Source organism: Neoarius graeffei, chromosome 27, assembly GCF_027579695.1.
Source record: "Neoarius graeffei isolate fNeoGra1 chromosome 27, fNeoGra1.pri, whole genome shotgun sequence".
In the NCBI taxonomy this organism is placed as follows: domain Eukaryota; kingdom Metazoa; phylum Chordata; class Actinopteri; order Siluriformes; family Ariidae; genus Neoarius; species Neoarius graeffei.
In genome coordinates, this window is record NC_083595.1 from 5,175,774 (window position 1) to 5,190,184 (window position 14,411).

The 14,411-nt window shown below is 43.1% G+C and overlaps 2 protein-coding genes across 2 annotated transcripts in view; one reads left to right on the plus strand and one right to left on the minus strand.

The window, feature by feature from the left end:
- gnav1 (guanine nucleotide binding protein (G protein) alpha v1) overlaps window positions 1-7,735 on the plus strand; it is a 91,199-nt gene extending 83,464 nt beyond the window's left edge. The window contains exons 7-9 of the mRNA XM_060911470.1: window positions 1,904-1,975; window positions 4,138-4,225; window positions 4,556-7,735. Coding sequence (XP_060767453.1) covers window positions 1,904-1,975; window positions 4,138-4,225; window positions 4,556-4,746 — 351 coding nt within the window. The 3' untranslated portion in view covers window positions 4,747-7,735. The remainder of the gene's footprint in view (window positions 1-1,903; window positions 1,976-4,137; window positions 4,226-4,555) is intronic.
- npb (neuropeptide B) lies at window positions 6,999-8,520 on the minus strand. The gene is made up of 2 exons (XM_060911472.1): window positions 8,178-8,520; window positions 6,999-7,532 (listed from the first exon to the last, which is right to left on the minus strand). Exons 1-2 carry the CDS (start codon window positions 8,454-8,456, stop codon window positions 7,404-7,406), a joined length of 408 nt encoding a protein of 135 aa, XP_060767455.1. The 5' UTR covers window positions 8,457-8,520; the 3' UTR covers window positions 6,999-7,403.
- Window positions 8,521-14,411: the final 5,891 nt, after the last annotated feature.

The window sequence follows — 14,411 nt, forward strand, 5'->3', positions numbered from 1 at the left end:
AAGACAATCATAACTACACAATGGGCAGTATTTGCATCAGTATTTGCAGTATTTTCATACTTTTATACTCTTTAATGAAAGGTGACACAAGGCGGAAGTCCGCGCCGTTTTTCAGCAGTCGCGTCACATGACCAACGCCAGCGAATCAGGAAGGTGGATGTCACAGTGACGTTGTCCAATGACGACGCCAGCTAGAGCTCAGCACAGCGTATCCGCGTATCTCAATGTTTACACAGCACCGGAGCTGACACGATCTGGATTGAATACGTGGACCCTGGCGGATTCCCGTTTCCAGGCGTTTCCAGGCGGTTTAATGTAAACGGACAGTGCATCCGCGAAGAAAACGAGACAGGTACGGTCTAATGTAAACTTGGCCTAAGTCTCGCGGTAGAATACGTGTTATCTACAATGTAATTGGCCAAAACATCGCTGGCGAGAGCATGATAGCCAATCATAACAGTTCTTACAAGAGTGTGGGAGAGAACAAAAGCCAATCATAACAGTTCTTACAAAAGTACCCGCATCGTTCTATTTTATCAAAACTTGCACATGTTCATCGTCGCTGCTCTTCAAAAATACGTTTCTCTTTCGTATCGGCTTTTTTACTCAAAATGCCGAATACAATTGACAAGCGAGACGAAGCGAAGGTACGTGAAATCGATGCTGGTATAAAAAACAGAGAGAGGACTGACAAGCTCTTGTCTTTGGCCAAAAAGCTGAAGAAGTCGTCGTAATGATTTAAATGAAAATGAGAAGTGACTGTGAACTATAAATAATTGTATAAAGTGTACATAGACATTATCCCATAAACTTAGCATTCGTTTGATTTAGTACACTGAACATGTATATGATGGTCAGTAAATCTGAATTAATGCTGACAGTTTTGAAAACTTAAATATTTCAAAAGACTTTTTGAAGAGATCATATGCAACTAATGAGGACATGGGGAGAAAAGGTCAGTCGTCCTAAAATTTTCTTTAATATATGAACATTTTGATAATTAATAAAACTTAAGTTTAATGTGAATTTAGTTTGTCGTTTTTGTTGATCATGAATTATAACCATACCCTTGAATGTAGAATGCGATTTTTATCTTGAATTCAAACAATACTCCTGTTGATTTGAAACATATTTTCATGTAAATGTATAAAAAAGACAACGGATATAGTTTTTTTTTTTTATCTACTACAGCTCAGATTGCAGGACAAGTGTTTTGTAAGGCCTTATTTTTCAAAATTTTCCGGGGGGGCATCTTGAAGCGCCCCCCCCCCCCCCCCCCCCCCCCCCCTTGTTTTCTGCTTTTTTGATGACCACCCGCTCTCATCCCTGACTGGGTTTGAGTTCCGTTTTCTGGGAATTCACCTGTTTTTATGCCTGAATTTAAGCAAATATTCCTTATGTCCAGCCAGTGCAGTAATCAGTACTTTCCTGTTCTGACTGACATTTTTTTTTTTTGCACTATAAATACAGACTGTGATTTTTATGCCTCATCCCTATAGACTTATGGACACTTTGACCCACCCTTTGCACGATCCCCCTATTGGTGCACTCACAGTGACTGAATGTGGAATATGCATTCACCATGAATGTCCATTCCATTGGTGGTGTGTTTTTCTTTGTCCTTGTGTGTGATGAATGTACGGTATAAGCATCCATCCATCCAATTGAGTGAATCAGAAGAGTGTTAATAGAGAAAAGGTTACGAATTTTTTTTTGTCCTCTTACTATGAGAGAAAGTGTATTTATAAGAATATAGTGCATTTTGAATGCTATGTACGAAGCAGATACAGTGTGTTAAAGCTAATATTCACTCACGTCTGTCTTCATTTACACCCCGTCATCATTCAGCCTGAGCACTGTGCTGTAATTAGTGTGTGTGTGTGTGTGTTGCTCTTCTCATCAGAACCGATTGCAGGAGAGCCTCAGGCTGTTTTCCTCCATCTGCAACAACGTCTTCTTCAGGAGCACCTCCATGGTAAGAGCCGAGGAGCATGAGGAGAGAAATGCACACGAGTCAGACTCCTTAAATACGAACAGAATAAATTCATAAACATTGTGTGTTTTATTAGTTTTTCACGCGGTTTCTGGTCCCATCTGTGCTGCTCTCTCGGTCTCTCCTGTGTGTGTTTTTCAGCTGGAGCTGTAACCATTTCATTACATTAGATGTATAAAGCAGAGCGTTTATTCAGTGGGGTTCCTGCGCCGTGGCAGCGTAGATGAGCCTTTATGTTTTTGACTTCGCTGTCGCCATAGCAACAAACATCAATGCTAATGTTGATGTCCCTGAGCTCACATCTGTTGTTGGAGAGGAGAGTCCTTCATTTACACGGTGTAGATGAAGAGACGGACCAATAGACGGGTGGACAGGTGCTCCGACAGGCGGGGACACAGGCAGGCAGACGGAGAGATGGACAGAGACGCAGGCAAACAGGGACAAGTAAATGGAGAGATGGACGGGGACAGGTGGAAAGACAGACTAGGACAGGGGGACAGGCAGGCAGATGGAGAGATGACAGATGTGCAGAGGGAGAGATGGATGGACAGACAGATTGATGTGCATCAGAAGGATGAACCCAGATGAGCAGATGGACAGAGATGTGTAGAGAGAACGACAGATAAATGAATACATAGATGGATGGGCAGGTGGATGGACAGACCAGTGTATATAAAAGGATTGATTTATAGACAGACCTACAGGCCAGTGGAGGGTCAGAGATGGATACTACAGAGAGAGACAGACTGACTGACAGATGGAGAGCCGTAGAAAGACAGATAGACAGGTAGATATGTGTAAGAGCGATTGCAGTAATTGTGCGTGTGTTCCAAGGGCTTCAGTCAGTGGGTCATTAAGCTGCATGTGTGTATTGAAGGCGTACTCTGATAACTTACACACACTGTTACTCCGCTGCTTGTGTTAATGAGCTCGTTTACTTGGCCTCATTAAACACCATCCCACTACCGCATTACTCATGCTTCTGTGCTTCACCAACTCGAACACTAAAATTAGCACTGACCAGTCATTAGTTCTGTCACGAGGGTGTGGCTGCTGGAACGACCTCCATCTTCTGCACGCGCACTCCTCTCTCGGTGTGTGTGTCTCTCTCTCTCTCTCTCTCTCTCTCTCTCTCTCTCTCTCTCTCTGTGTGTGCACCACTGATATATTTTAGTAGCTCCAGGGTATTATTGGGAAATAGTGGGCGAACACACAGACTGTTAGAAATAATGTCTTCCAAACATTCAATTATCCTAAGCAATACGTCACAATTTTTTTCTGATCTTCCCAGTGAACGTTCATTATCAGGATTTTTTTTCAATACTGTGATTAAACAATTCCTATGAATCAGAGAGGGGCCATTTTTATAAATACTACTTTTCAGAATTTTGGGGGAATTTCAAAGTTAAGAAGTTGGGTTTTATAGGATAATGTCAAGTGGAAAAGAAAAAAAAAAGTTACCACGCAAGAACAAAGCAAACGGACAAAAAAAAATCCTAGAAGAGTTTGAAACCACCTCTGTGCTCACCTTTTGAGCCATACCTGTCCATTACACTAACTCGGCGTGAACAGGACCGGTGCTCTCGCTCACTGAAGTTACTGCAGGAGATTGTGAGCTTGCTAATGAGCTCCTGTAACTGATAAATCTCCTCCTAACAAATATCACACATCTCACTTGATTGCTAGCGATGTAGTTAAGCCCACCTAAACTGAGACGAGACCAGAACCAGACCAGTGGGTGGGGAGGGGGAGGGGAACGGCTGTTAACAGGAGGAAAATTTTTCGAATTGGCAAGGGGTCACATTTTTGGTGTCATTTGAAGCAGGAAGTTTTAAATCCAAGCACAGTAACGATGTTGTTAAATAAATCACAGTACACAGGCAATTTAGTGAAATCCCTGCAGTTACGGTCTTGAAATAAAATCCAGAGTCTCCTGTGTCTGAGACGAGGCCGAGTAAAAATGCAGTCGATTCCCGAGATGAAACCGAGACCGTCAGAAAGCGGTCTTGAGACCGGTCTCAAGTCCTACAACACTAATGACTGTGTTAGATATTTTTATGGATTTATTTATTTTTGCAATAAGCACCTTCTAAAACAACTTTATAAAAAGAATTAAAAACTGCTCTTATTGTTCTGTTCTTCAGATTTTATTCATGAACAAAATCGATCTTTTCCAAGAGAAGATCCTGCACTCGGGGCGTCACCTCAGACTCTACCTGCCGCTCTACAGAGGTGAGGGACGATCAGACGGAGAAATAAAAACAGCTTTATCGAGTTGCTGAATACATAAAAATATTTCTTTTATCAAGATTTTAAAGATATTAAAAAATACCTCTGAGTCTTAATAAAATAAATAGAAATGCCATTTTAAAATTTTATACAATAAATAAATGCTTCATGTTGAGTTTAAAGATTTTTTTTTTTATTAAATTTTTATCAGCTAAAATGTTTCTTTACTGAGGTTGTTTTTGCATTGATTTTTAAAAATGAGAAGATAAAATGTTTATTTTAACTCAACAGCATTTTGTCTCTCTCTCTCTCTCTCTCTCTCTCTCTCTGCAGGTGCTGACTGTGATGTGGATTCTGCCGCTCGCTTCATCGCCTCCATGTTTGTATCTCAGAATGCCACGCCCAGGAAGCTGATCTATCACCACTTCACCACGGCGACGGACACCTCCAACGTCCAGGTGGTGTTCCAGGTGGTTATGGACACTATAATGAAGGAGAACCTGGAGGCTGTTTCACTGCTATGAGACCTTTAACCTTGACACATGACCCTTTTCCACCAACATGAACTTGCTGCTAGTTCTGGTTTGGAGCTGGTTCATCACTAGCGCCAAGCATGACAACAACCATGGCAGACTGCACTGTCCCGTGCCTACCCTACCCCACCCTACCCTACCCTACCCTACCCCACCCCTGGATTCTTCAGACTAGACGCTACAGTAGCTCTGGATTTTTGAGCATTGTGGTCACAACCTAGCGCTGGAACTGCCTTGGTGGAAAAGCAGTAACTGTCAGCTCATTTCTCCTCCCTGTGAAACCTGCATAACTGCACCAGGACGGACGGGGACACACACACACACACACACACACACACACGCGTGCTTTTGATGGTTCAGTGATCAGTGGCTCACCGTGTTAGTTTCCTGAAGTCTGGAGCTGTCCGAGGTGCTGAATCAAAACAGCACTCCTCAGCTCGGAAACAAACGTGTGTGTGTGTGTGTGTGTGTGTGTGTGTTGGAATGAGAAACAGAAGAAACCTGCAGAGAGACGGAGATGTAGTGAGGGAGATGTGTGCAGGAAGAGAGATATGAGTGAGAGACTGAGAGTGATGCATAAGGAGAGACAGATTGTGATTTGAGATGTACAAAGACTGTGTGGTGAAGTGTGAGAGAGAAATGGAGAGCTAGAGATTGAGAATGGTGGAGATGAAGATAGATCAATAGAGAGTGAGGAGAGAGACTGAGAGAGATACAGTTGTTGTAGATATGAAGAGGGGGATAAATGCATCTCCATATGTTGGAACCCTTTGAAAAAGGAAGCGAAACCCGGTCACTGTTGAAGGCTTTAAAGGATTCCGAAAGCAAACGGGTGAAGAGAGTGACCGATTGAGATGTATAGTATACAGGCATGCACACGGGTGACGTGAAAATTGGTGTGCGTCATGCAGCACGTTGGCGTTCGTTAAATTTTTAGCTTGCGTAGTAGTTCTGATGGGCGTGGTCTTTTCAGAGTGACTCCACCCCATCCACAGGACAGGAGGACTCGCTGAAGGCCGTGCTGATGATGGAACTCAAACACTTACGGGAGACGCCAACCGAGGGAAGAGCTTTTAGATGAACGGTTCGACAGACATAGAACCGGTAAAGAGCTGCTGTTCTAGCTAAAAGTTTAGGCACCCTGATCACATCAGGCTGGGCCGAGCCCCATTTCATTTATAATTTCAAATACTGAAGACATACAACAGATACAATCATGCAGTGACTATTTAGATTTTAAATACTAATTTAAAAAAAAAAATTTATTCACACACATTCAGCGTCTTTAATAACTGTCAATTCTCAAATCAGGTGTTGATTAATTTCCTATAACAGCAGCTCCAGTAACCTTCCAGTGCATCATGGTTTCTGTAGTAGAAGCTCATTTACAGGGACTTGTTTAATGTTAACGGTTATGGAAGGAGTCTCCAGCGTCGGTGCTTTCTAACAGTCCGAGGACAAGCTGTAATCTTTTACAACAGTGGATAAATATATTCAATTGTTGGTGTGTCCAAACTGGGTCTGTGTATGTGTTTACACACAGCGTGTCCTTTGCTGGTCCGTTTGCTCATGTGTACATACCGGTGTGTTTTCTCTTCCTGCTAATATTTACCAGAAAAGGCGCTGTGGGTTAATGATTGTCTGGAGGGACTGTGTTTTTTTGTTTTGTTTTTTTTAAACATGCTTCAGTACACAGTGTTTTTATGAAGTCATACAGCAATAATCTGTTTAATTGTATTTTTGTTATTAGGGGGCCAAGTACCAAAGGTGCGTGATCACCGTATTAGATTTATTATTTCTTTTTTTTTTTTTTTTTAAACTTTGGACATCTCGTGATAACTTTTTTTTTCTTTGCAAGTTGAATCTGTGAAGTGATTTGTGTTTTTGCAGCAGTGTGCGTTTGTGAGAGACACACCTCCCTGTGCATCATGATGTTTTATGTAAATAGGTGTCCTGTCGAGATGTGAATGATCATCAGACGATGTAGGATTTATTTTTACGTTCTTGTGACATTTCTGACAAATTCTGTCCTGCATTTTCAAAGCAAAGACAATGCATGATGGCAATATTCTGTCCTGAATATCGTGATATTTTATAGAACCAGTCATCGACACATCCGGGTCTCTTATGTCTTATTATTTCTTGTAGATGTGGGGGGAAAAAAAATGACACAAGCATCAACCATCTGAGTTTAATAAATAAAATAACATTCTTTAAACAGTTTATACACATTTACACACAGTTGGCTACAGAAAGGACAAACAGTGATGGTTTCTCTCTCAGAGCACTTTTTTTTTGTAGTCTAGTTGTTTACTTGCTGTTTTCAGAGATAAAATGGTGGAAAATAAATAAGTAATATTCAGGGCCGGGAGTCCGAGTGGAAATCGAGATCTGGACAGGAACATGAGTGAGGGAGCGAGCATCCAGATTTCAGTGTCGAAATGAAGCTGTTATTTATCAGGTGGTGGTGGGGTGTTTTTTCTTTGATGTTCGGAACACCAGGAAAGGGGTCTTCAGAAGACACGTTCCCAACCCTGCTCCTGGAAAAGCCTCCTGTCCTGCCGGTGCGTTAGAGCAGGGAAACCACTAAACTGTGGAGGACAGGCGGTTCTCCAGGAGCAGGGTTGCGTTCCACGCTCGTCCACCGCTCACACTACCAAACAGTCGGGCGAGTCGAACGCGAGCAGAACTTCTGCCCTGCACCGGAACGTGTTCCAGCCGTCCTGCATCGGCTCACAGCTCTGCAGGTTCGGAGAAATGTCCTTGATGCAGATGGCCTGCAAATACAAACAGGAAATTAGCTTAAACAGAGAACTTCCTCTCCCGTGTGTGTGTGTCACTTTCTATCTCACCACTGTGAAGATCTTTCTTTTAATTTTTAAACTGAGAAGAAAATGTAAAAACTGTAGCTCTATGTATGTAAATTATTTTAAGTTATTTAGTTTCTGAGGCATCAAGCTAATAAACTCTTTCTAACTCACCCCACAGTCTCAGCACCAGTTTAAAGAGGGTTCACTTTTTTATGATCAGGCTTGTTGTTGTGATTATTACCGGGCGCTGATTGTAAAGAATAAATGAGATGTGAAACGCTTCGGGAACATTTTGCGACATAAGCGCGTCGCCGTCCAGAAGTGCGCGTGCGCGTCTTTATTCTGTCTTCCATGAGATCTGAATTTCAGACATCGGATTAAATTTCAGATCAGATTTCTGACCGAGTGGTTCAGTCCGCACTCGGAATCTCTCCACCTGCACCAGTACAGACTGGGATCGATCCCGCAGCAGTACTGGGTTGGGTGAGTTGGGCTGCGCGAGCGCTTCTCAAGTTCCTCAATTGTCGCGTTTCCGTGAACTGGTGTGTGAACTGGGATGGTGATGGTGAGGAGGAAAGTGAGCTGAGGATTTCGTCACCGGATCATATTTACCATGTTTTTGAGGACCGGTGTGATGTGTCGCGCGCTCAGTTCGGGCATCACGCCGTTTCCGGTGCTCTCTCCTGCGGACTCCGTGTCGGACCTGCGGACGTACGGCGACCTGCGGATGCCGGACAGCAAACCCGAGGCTCTGCCCACGGAGTAGTAGCTCGGCCCGGTGGCCTGCTTGTACCACGCGTCTGCGGGACAGCACGAGAGCAGCACGGCGACGGCCGCGAGCAGCACGACGGACCTCACGGACCTCTCCGGCGCGCGCCTCATCATCCTCATCCTCACCGTCACCTGTTCAGCGGGGTGATGCTGGGTTTCGGTTTTATCTTGTGCTGGAGCTGCTCTGGGATGTGACCGGAGTCCCTGCGCTGGACGCGTCTGTGCGGCTTTATATAGAAACCCGGTGCGCGTAAAGGCGCGCGCGCTCCACCTGAAGGGGGGTCATGTTTCCGGTAAAGGAGAAAAAAGAGAGAGGGAGAGGGGGAAAAAAAAAACAACGTCCAATCAGCGTGGGCGCGTTTCAGCGTCAAGCTCTTCAGGGGTGCGTAAACTTTTATGTGACTTATGACGTGAGCTTTTTTTTTTTTTTAGAAGCGAGAAACAAGACATGAAAGAACACACAGGGCCCTAAGAGTACTCTCAGGGTCTTTTCAAGAACCTTCTCAGAGCTCAGACCACCTGAGGAACCTTTACATCTCTTCATCTCTTTTATCTGGACGTTTTAATGATCACCCGACCTTCATAAAACATTTCTTCTTCCTCCTATTATACCCATTATTATTCTGTCCACATTCACTGGATATGAGCAACCGCAGGCTCTGATTGGCTACTCTACTACTAGGCTATCAGCTCATATACCGTGAACAGAGAAAAACAAAAGGGCGACGCGCATCAAGCAGTGGCGGCTGGTGAAAAAGATTCGTGGTGGTGGTGGTGTGTGCCAGTAGATTTCCCAGCCTAGTCCAGTATAAACATTCAAATGAACAATCAGAAAATGACAATTCCACAATAATAATTTAATTTCCTTCTTAAACTCAGCAGTTTCACACACAAATTAACAATTTACAGCTACATTAGGCTCCATTTATGCTTTGGAAAGGAATGGAATCCAATACAATACAATACTCAAGGTCTGAAGAGAACTTTGCAGCAAGGGTATGAATTCAGCTGAATCTATACAAATCAACTGTGAGTGTGTGTGAGAGAGAGAGTGAATGAGTGAGTGTGTGAATGAGTGAGGGAGAGGGAGGGGGAAGGTTTCTAAGGTGAGTGTGGGACTGAGTGATTGTATGAAAAGAAAGAGAGAGAGAGGTGGTGTGTGTGTGTGTCTGATTCTAAGGTGAGTGTAAGATTTCTGTGAGGGTGACTATGAAGTGTGTGTGTGAGAGAGAGAATGTGTGAGTGTGAATGAGTGTGTGTGTGTGTGTGTGTGAATGAGTGAGAGAGAGAATGTGTGTGTGTGTGTGTGTGTGAGTGAGAGAGATGGGGAAGGTTTCTAAGGTGAGTGTGGGACTGAGTGATTGTTTCATCTCATCTCATTATCTCTAGCCGCTTTATCCTGTTCTACAGGGTCGCAGGCGAGCTGGATCCTATCCCAGCTGACTACGGGCGAAAGGCGGGGTTCACCCTGGACAAGTCGCCAGGTCATCACAGGGCTGACACATAGACACAGACAACCATTCACACTCACATTCACACCTACGCTCAATTTAGAGTCACCAGTTAACCTAACCTGCATGTCTTTGGACTGTGGGGGAAACCGGAGCACCCGGAGGAAACCCACGCGGACACGGGGAGAACATGCAAACTCCACACAGAAAGGCCCTCGCCGGCCCTGGGACTCAAACCCAGACCTTCTTGCTGTGAGGCGACAGCGCTAACCACTACACCACCGTGCCGCCCCTGAGTGATTGTATGAAAAGAAATAGAGAGAGAGGTGGTGTGTGTGTGATTCTAAGGTGAGTGTAAGATTTCTGTGAGAGTGACTATGAAGTGTGTGTGTGTTTTTTGAGCTAGGTGTATTTCTGTGAAACACAGTGTTGACACTCTTGTTGTGAACACAAACTATGACAAGAAAGATGTGATTATTGTCCAGTATGAACCAAAAGCCTAGTTTTGAACATCACCTCTAACCACAGAGAGAGAGAGAGAGACACACAGAGAGAGCTACATTTTCTGTAGCAGGGGCAAAATTTCCAGCGCCCCAAAACCATTAAATTCGGCCATGCTGATTGGCCAAATATTTATTATTTTTCCTTTGCAACCGTACACGATTGGCTATTTGGAAACATGGATTAAGCCAAATGACAATATAGCATTAAATGAAGCGAGTCCTCCTGGATACAGTTATATACACCAGCCTCGTCTCACTGGCAGAGGAGGAGGCGTCGCAGTTATTTATAACGATTATCTAGGTGTAACACACACACCTGGTTATAAATTTAATACATTTGAAGTTCTTCATACTCATATAATGTATGTAGCCTCAAAAAATAGGTCTACCCAGTTAATTCCGTTACTTATTATTTACAGGCCCCCGGGGCCATATTCTGAGTTTCTTTCTGAATTTGCAGATTTTATCTCAGATCTGGTTATTTCCTTCGACAAAGCTTTAGTTGTCAGAGATTTTAATATTCACTTCGATAACCCAGAAGACCCTTTAAAAACAGCGTTTATGTCCATTTTAGATTCAGTAGGGATTAATCAGAATGTCATAGGACCGACCCATAATGGTGGTCACACCCTCGATCTAATACTAACATTCGGGTTAAACGTAGAAAATATAGTCATACTTCCACAGTCTGAAGTTCTCTCAGATCATTATCTCATCTCATTCAAAATATGTCAGAGTAATAATATATGCACCTCACCACGCTACTGTATTAAACGTACAGTCACGTCAACTACTGCACAGAGCTTTATAAATGATCTCCCAGAGCTGTCAACTTTGATTGGGTCACTGTCAGCCCCTGCAGAACTTGATCAGGCAACTGAATGCTTAGAGTCAACATTCCGCCATACTTTAGATAATGTAGCTCCTCTAAAAAGGAAAATGGTCAGAGACAAAAAATTAGCACCCTGGTATAATGATGACACTCGCACATTAAAACAGACCACTCGAAAATTGGAACGTAAATGGCGTCAAACAAAATTGGTAGCGTTCAAATTAGCGTGGAAGGAGAGCTTCCTGAAGTATAGAAAAGCTCTTAGTACTGCGAGATCAACATATCTCTCCTCCCTAATAGAAGATAACAAAAATAATCCTAGATTCCTATTTAATACTGCAGCAAAATTAACCAGGAATAAGTCCACTATAGACACATGCACACCTGCAGTATGGAGTAGCAACGACTTCATGAATTTTTTTAATGACAAAATTGAGAATATCCGACAAAAAATTCAAACTACTAATTTAAGGTCAGACAATGTAAGTGACCCTGTAGTTAACAATATAACTGTATCAGATCAGCAATTAGAATGTTTTACTCCCCTTAGAGAAACTGAATTACTTTCATTAATCTCCGCATCAAAAGCCTCAACTTGTGTACTAGATCCCTTACCTACACGTCTATTCAAACAGATAATACCTGAAGTAATTGAACCGCTTCTAAAAATAATGAATTCTTCTCCTTACGATTGGCTATGTACCCAAATCCTTTAAACTAGCAGTTATCAAACCCCTGATTAAAAAACCTGACCTTGATCCCTGTCAGCTGTCCAATTATCGGCCAATATCAAACCTCCCCTTTATCTCCAAGATCCTTGAAAAAGCTGTGGCACAGCAGTTATGCTCATATTTACATAGGAATAACATCCATGAAATTTATCAGTCAGGATTTAGACCTCATCATAGCACAGAGACAGCTCTGGTTAAAGTAGTAAATGACCTACTGTTGGTGTCTGATCAGGGCTGTGTCTCGCTGCTTGTGTTGCTTGACCTTAGTGCAGCATTTGATACCATTGATCATTCCATTCTTCTGGATAGACTAGAAAATGTTGTGGGAGTTAAGGGAACGGCCCTCTCCTGGCTCAGGTCTTATTTAACTGATCACTATCAGTATGCTGATGTAAATGGTAATTTTTCTAGACATACTGAGGTAAAGTTTGGTGTTCCACAAGGTTCTGTCTTGGGTCCACTGCTTTTTTCTCTATATATGGTCCCTCTGGGTGATATTATTCATAAACATTGTATTAGTTTCCACTGTTACGCTGATGACACACAGTTGTATGTCTCTGCAAAACCTGATGAGAGACACCAGCTTAATAGAATTGAGGAATGTGTGAAGGACATTAGACACTGGATGCTGATTAACTTCCTTCTGCTGAACTCTGACAAGACTGAAGTACTTGTACTCGGACCACATGCAGCTAGAAGTAAGTTTTCTGATTCCACAGTAACTCTGGATGGCCTTTCTGTTTCTTCACGTGCAGCAGTAAAAGACCTTGGAGTGATTATTGACCCCAGTCTTTCATTCGAAACTCACATTGCTAACATCACCCGGATAGCTTTCTTTCATCTCAGAAATATTGCTAAGATAAGAAATTTAATGTCACTACATGACGCGGAAAAACTAGTTCATGCTTTCGTTCCCTCCAGGTTGGATTATTGTAATGCCTTACTGTCTGGATGTTCCAATAAGTGCATAAACAAGCTCCAGTTAGTTCAAAATGCAGCAGCAAGAGTCCTTACTAGAACTAGAAAATATGACCCCATCACCCCTGTCTTATCCACACTGCATTGGCTCCCAATCAAATTTTGTATTGATTATAAAATACTACTATTGACCTTTAAAGCACTGAATGGTCTCGCACCACAGTACCTGAGCGAACTTCTGCTCCTCTATGACCCGCCACGCCTACTTAGATCAAAAGGTGCAGGCTATCTGCTGGTACCTCATATAGTGAAGGTTACATCAGGGGGCGGAGCCTTTTCTTACAAAGCCCCACAGTTATGGAACAGCCTTCCAAGTAATGTTCGGGAATCAGACACAGTCTCAGTGTTTAAGTCTCGGCTGAAAACATATCTGTTTCGTCAAGCCTTGTGTTAATGGTGTTTATGAGGTAAAGGTGTAGATCTGGAGGATCCTCAGACAGAGTGTTTTGGTAAACTGGGATGTATGGATGCTGTCAGTCCCCACTCGCTTGCTCACTCAAGTTTGTTGACGGTGTAGTGGCTGCTGCTTTATGTCCCGGGGCTCCCTCATGCCTGTGTTACCTTCTGGCTCTCTCCTTTTAGTTATGCTGTCATAGTTAGTTGCCGGAGTCCCTGCTTGTACTCAGTGCAATATGTATACTGTTCCTACTTATTCAGGTGACATTGGGCATACCTAACAACCTGTGTTCCCCCCCCCCCCCCAAATCTGTCCCTCTGAGTTACATGTCGGTCCTGGGATTGAGATGCTGGCCTCTTCTGCTCCTCGGACCTGCCTGATCCATCCTGGTGCCCTGTGTCTGGTTGGAGTCTCATCGCATCGCTCTTGTGGAGGACGGCCCCATGAGGACAGTTGAAAGTCACACCTGGAAGACACTCTGGACTCTTACAGTAATGCTTTTATGGCTGAGGACTACAGTTGTCTTGCTAACTTTAGGTCTGCAGTTGTCATGAACAGTTTTGCACTCAAGTTTCCATCAATGAAGAGTTTATAACATCAACGAAACTGACTTAATGTTAAAACTGTTAATATTATAGTCAGGCTATCTGTTGTTGCCCAAATGAGGATGGGTTCCCTTTTGAGTCTGGTTCCTCTTGAGGTTTCTTCCTCATGTCATCTGAGGGAGTTTTTCCTTGCCACCGTCGCCACAGGCTTCATCACTGGGGATAGATTAGGGATAAAATTAACTCATGTTTTAAGTCGTTCAAATTCTGTAAAGCTGCTTTGCGACAATGTTTATTGTTAAAAGCGCTATATGAATAAACTTGACTTGACTATTTCGCTGCACTTCTGGGGCGCTTTGACGAGGGCCCAAGAAGAGAAATGATCCGAGTCTGCTGGTGGAAATTCACTGTTGAATGAGAGTCAGTTGGTGGAAATGTTGTTTAAATAATTCAGATTGCATGTAGACACACACTATTAAGTAAAACTGACAGTGATAATAAAGCTTGTAAAAAAAAAAAAATTATATATATAAAATATTTTTTCCCCTCCACATCTGGGAGGGCGGCGCCCGAGCACCCCCTATGGGCCGGCCACCACTGGCATCAAGTCAGACAGATCACTTTATCAACTATTTAAA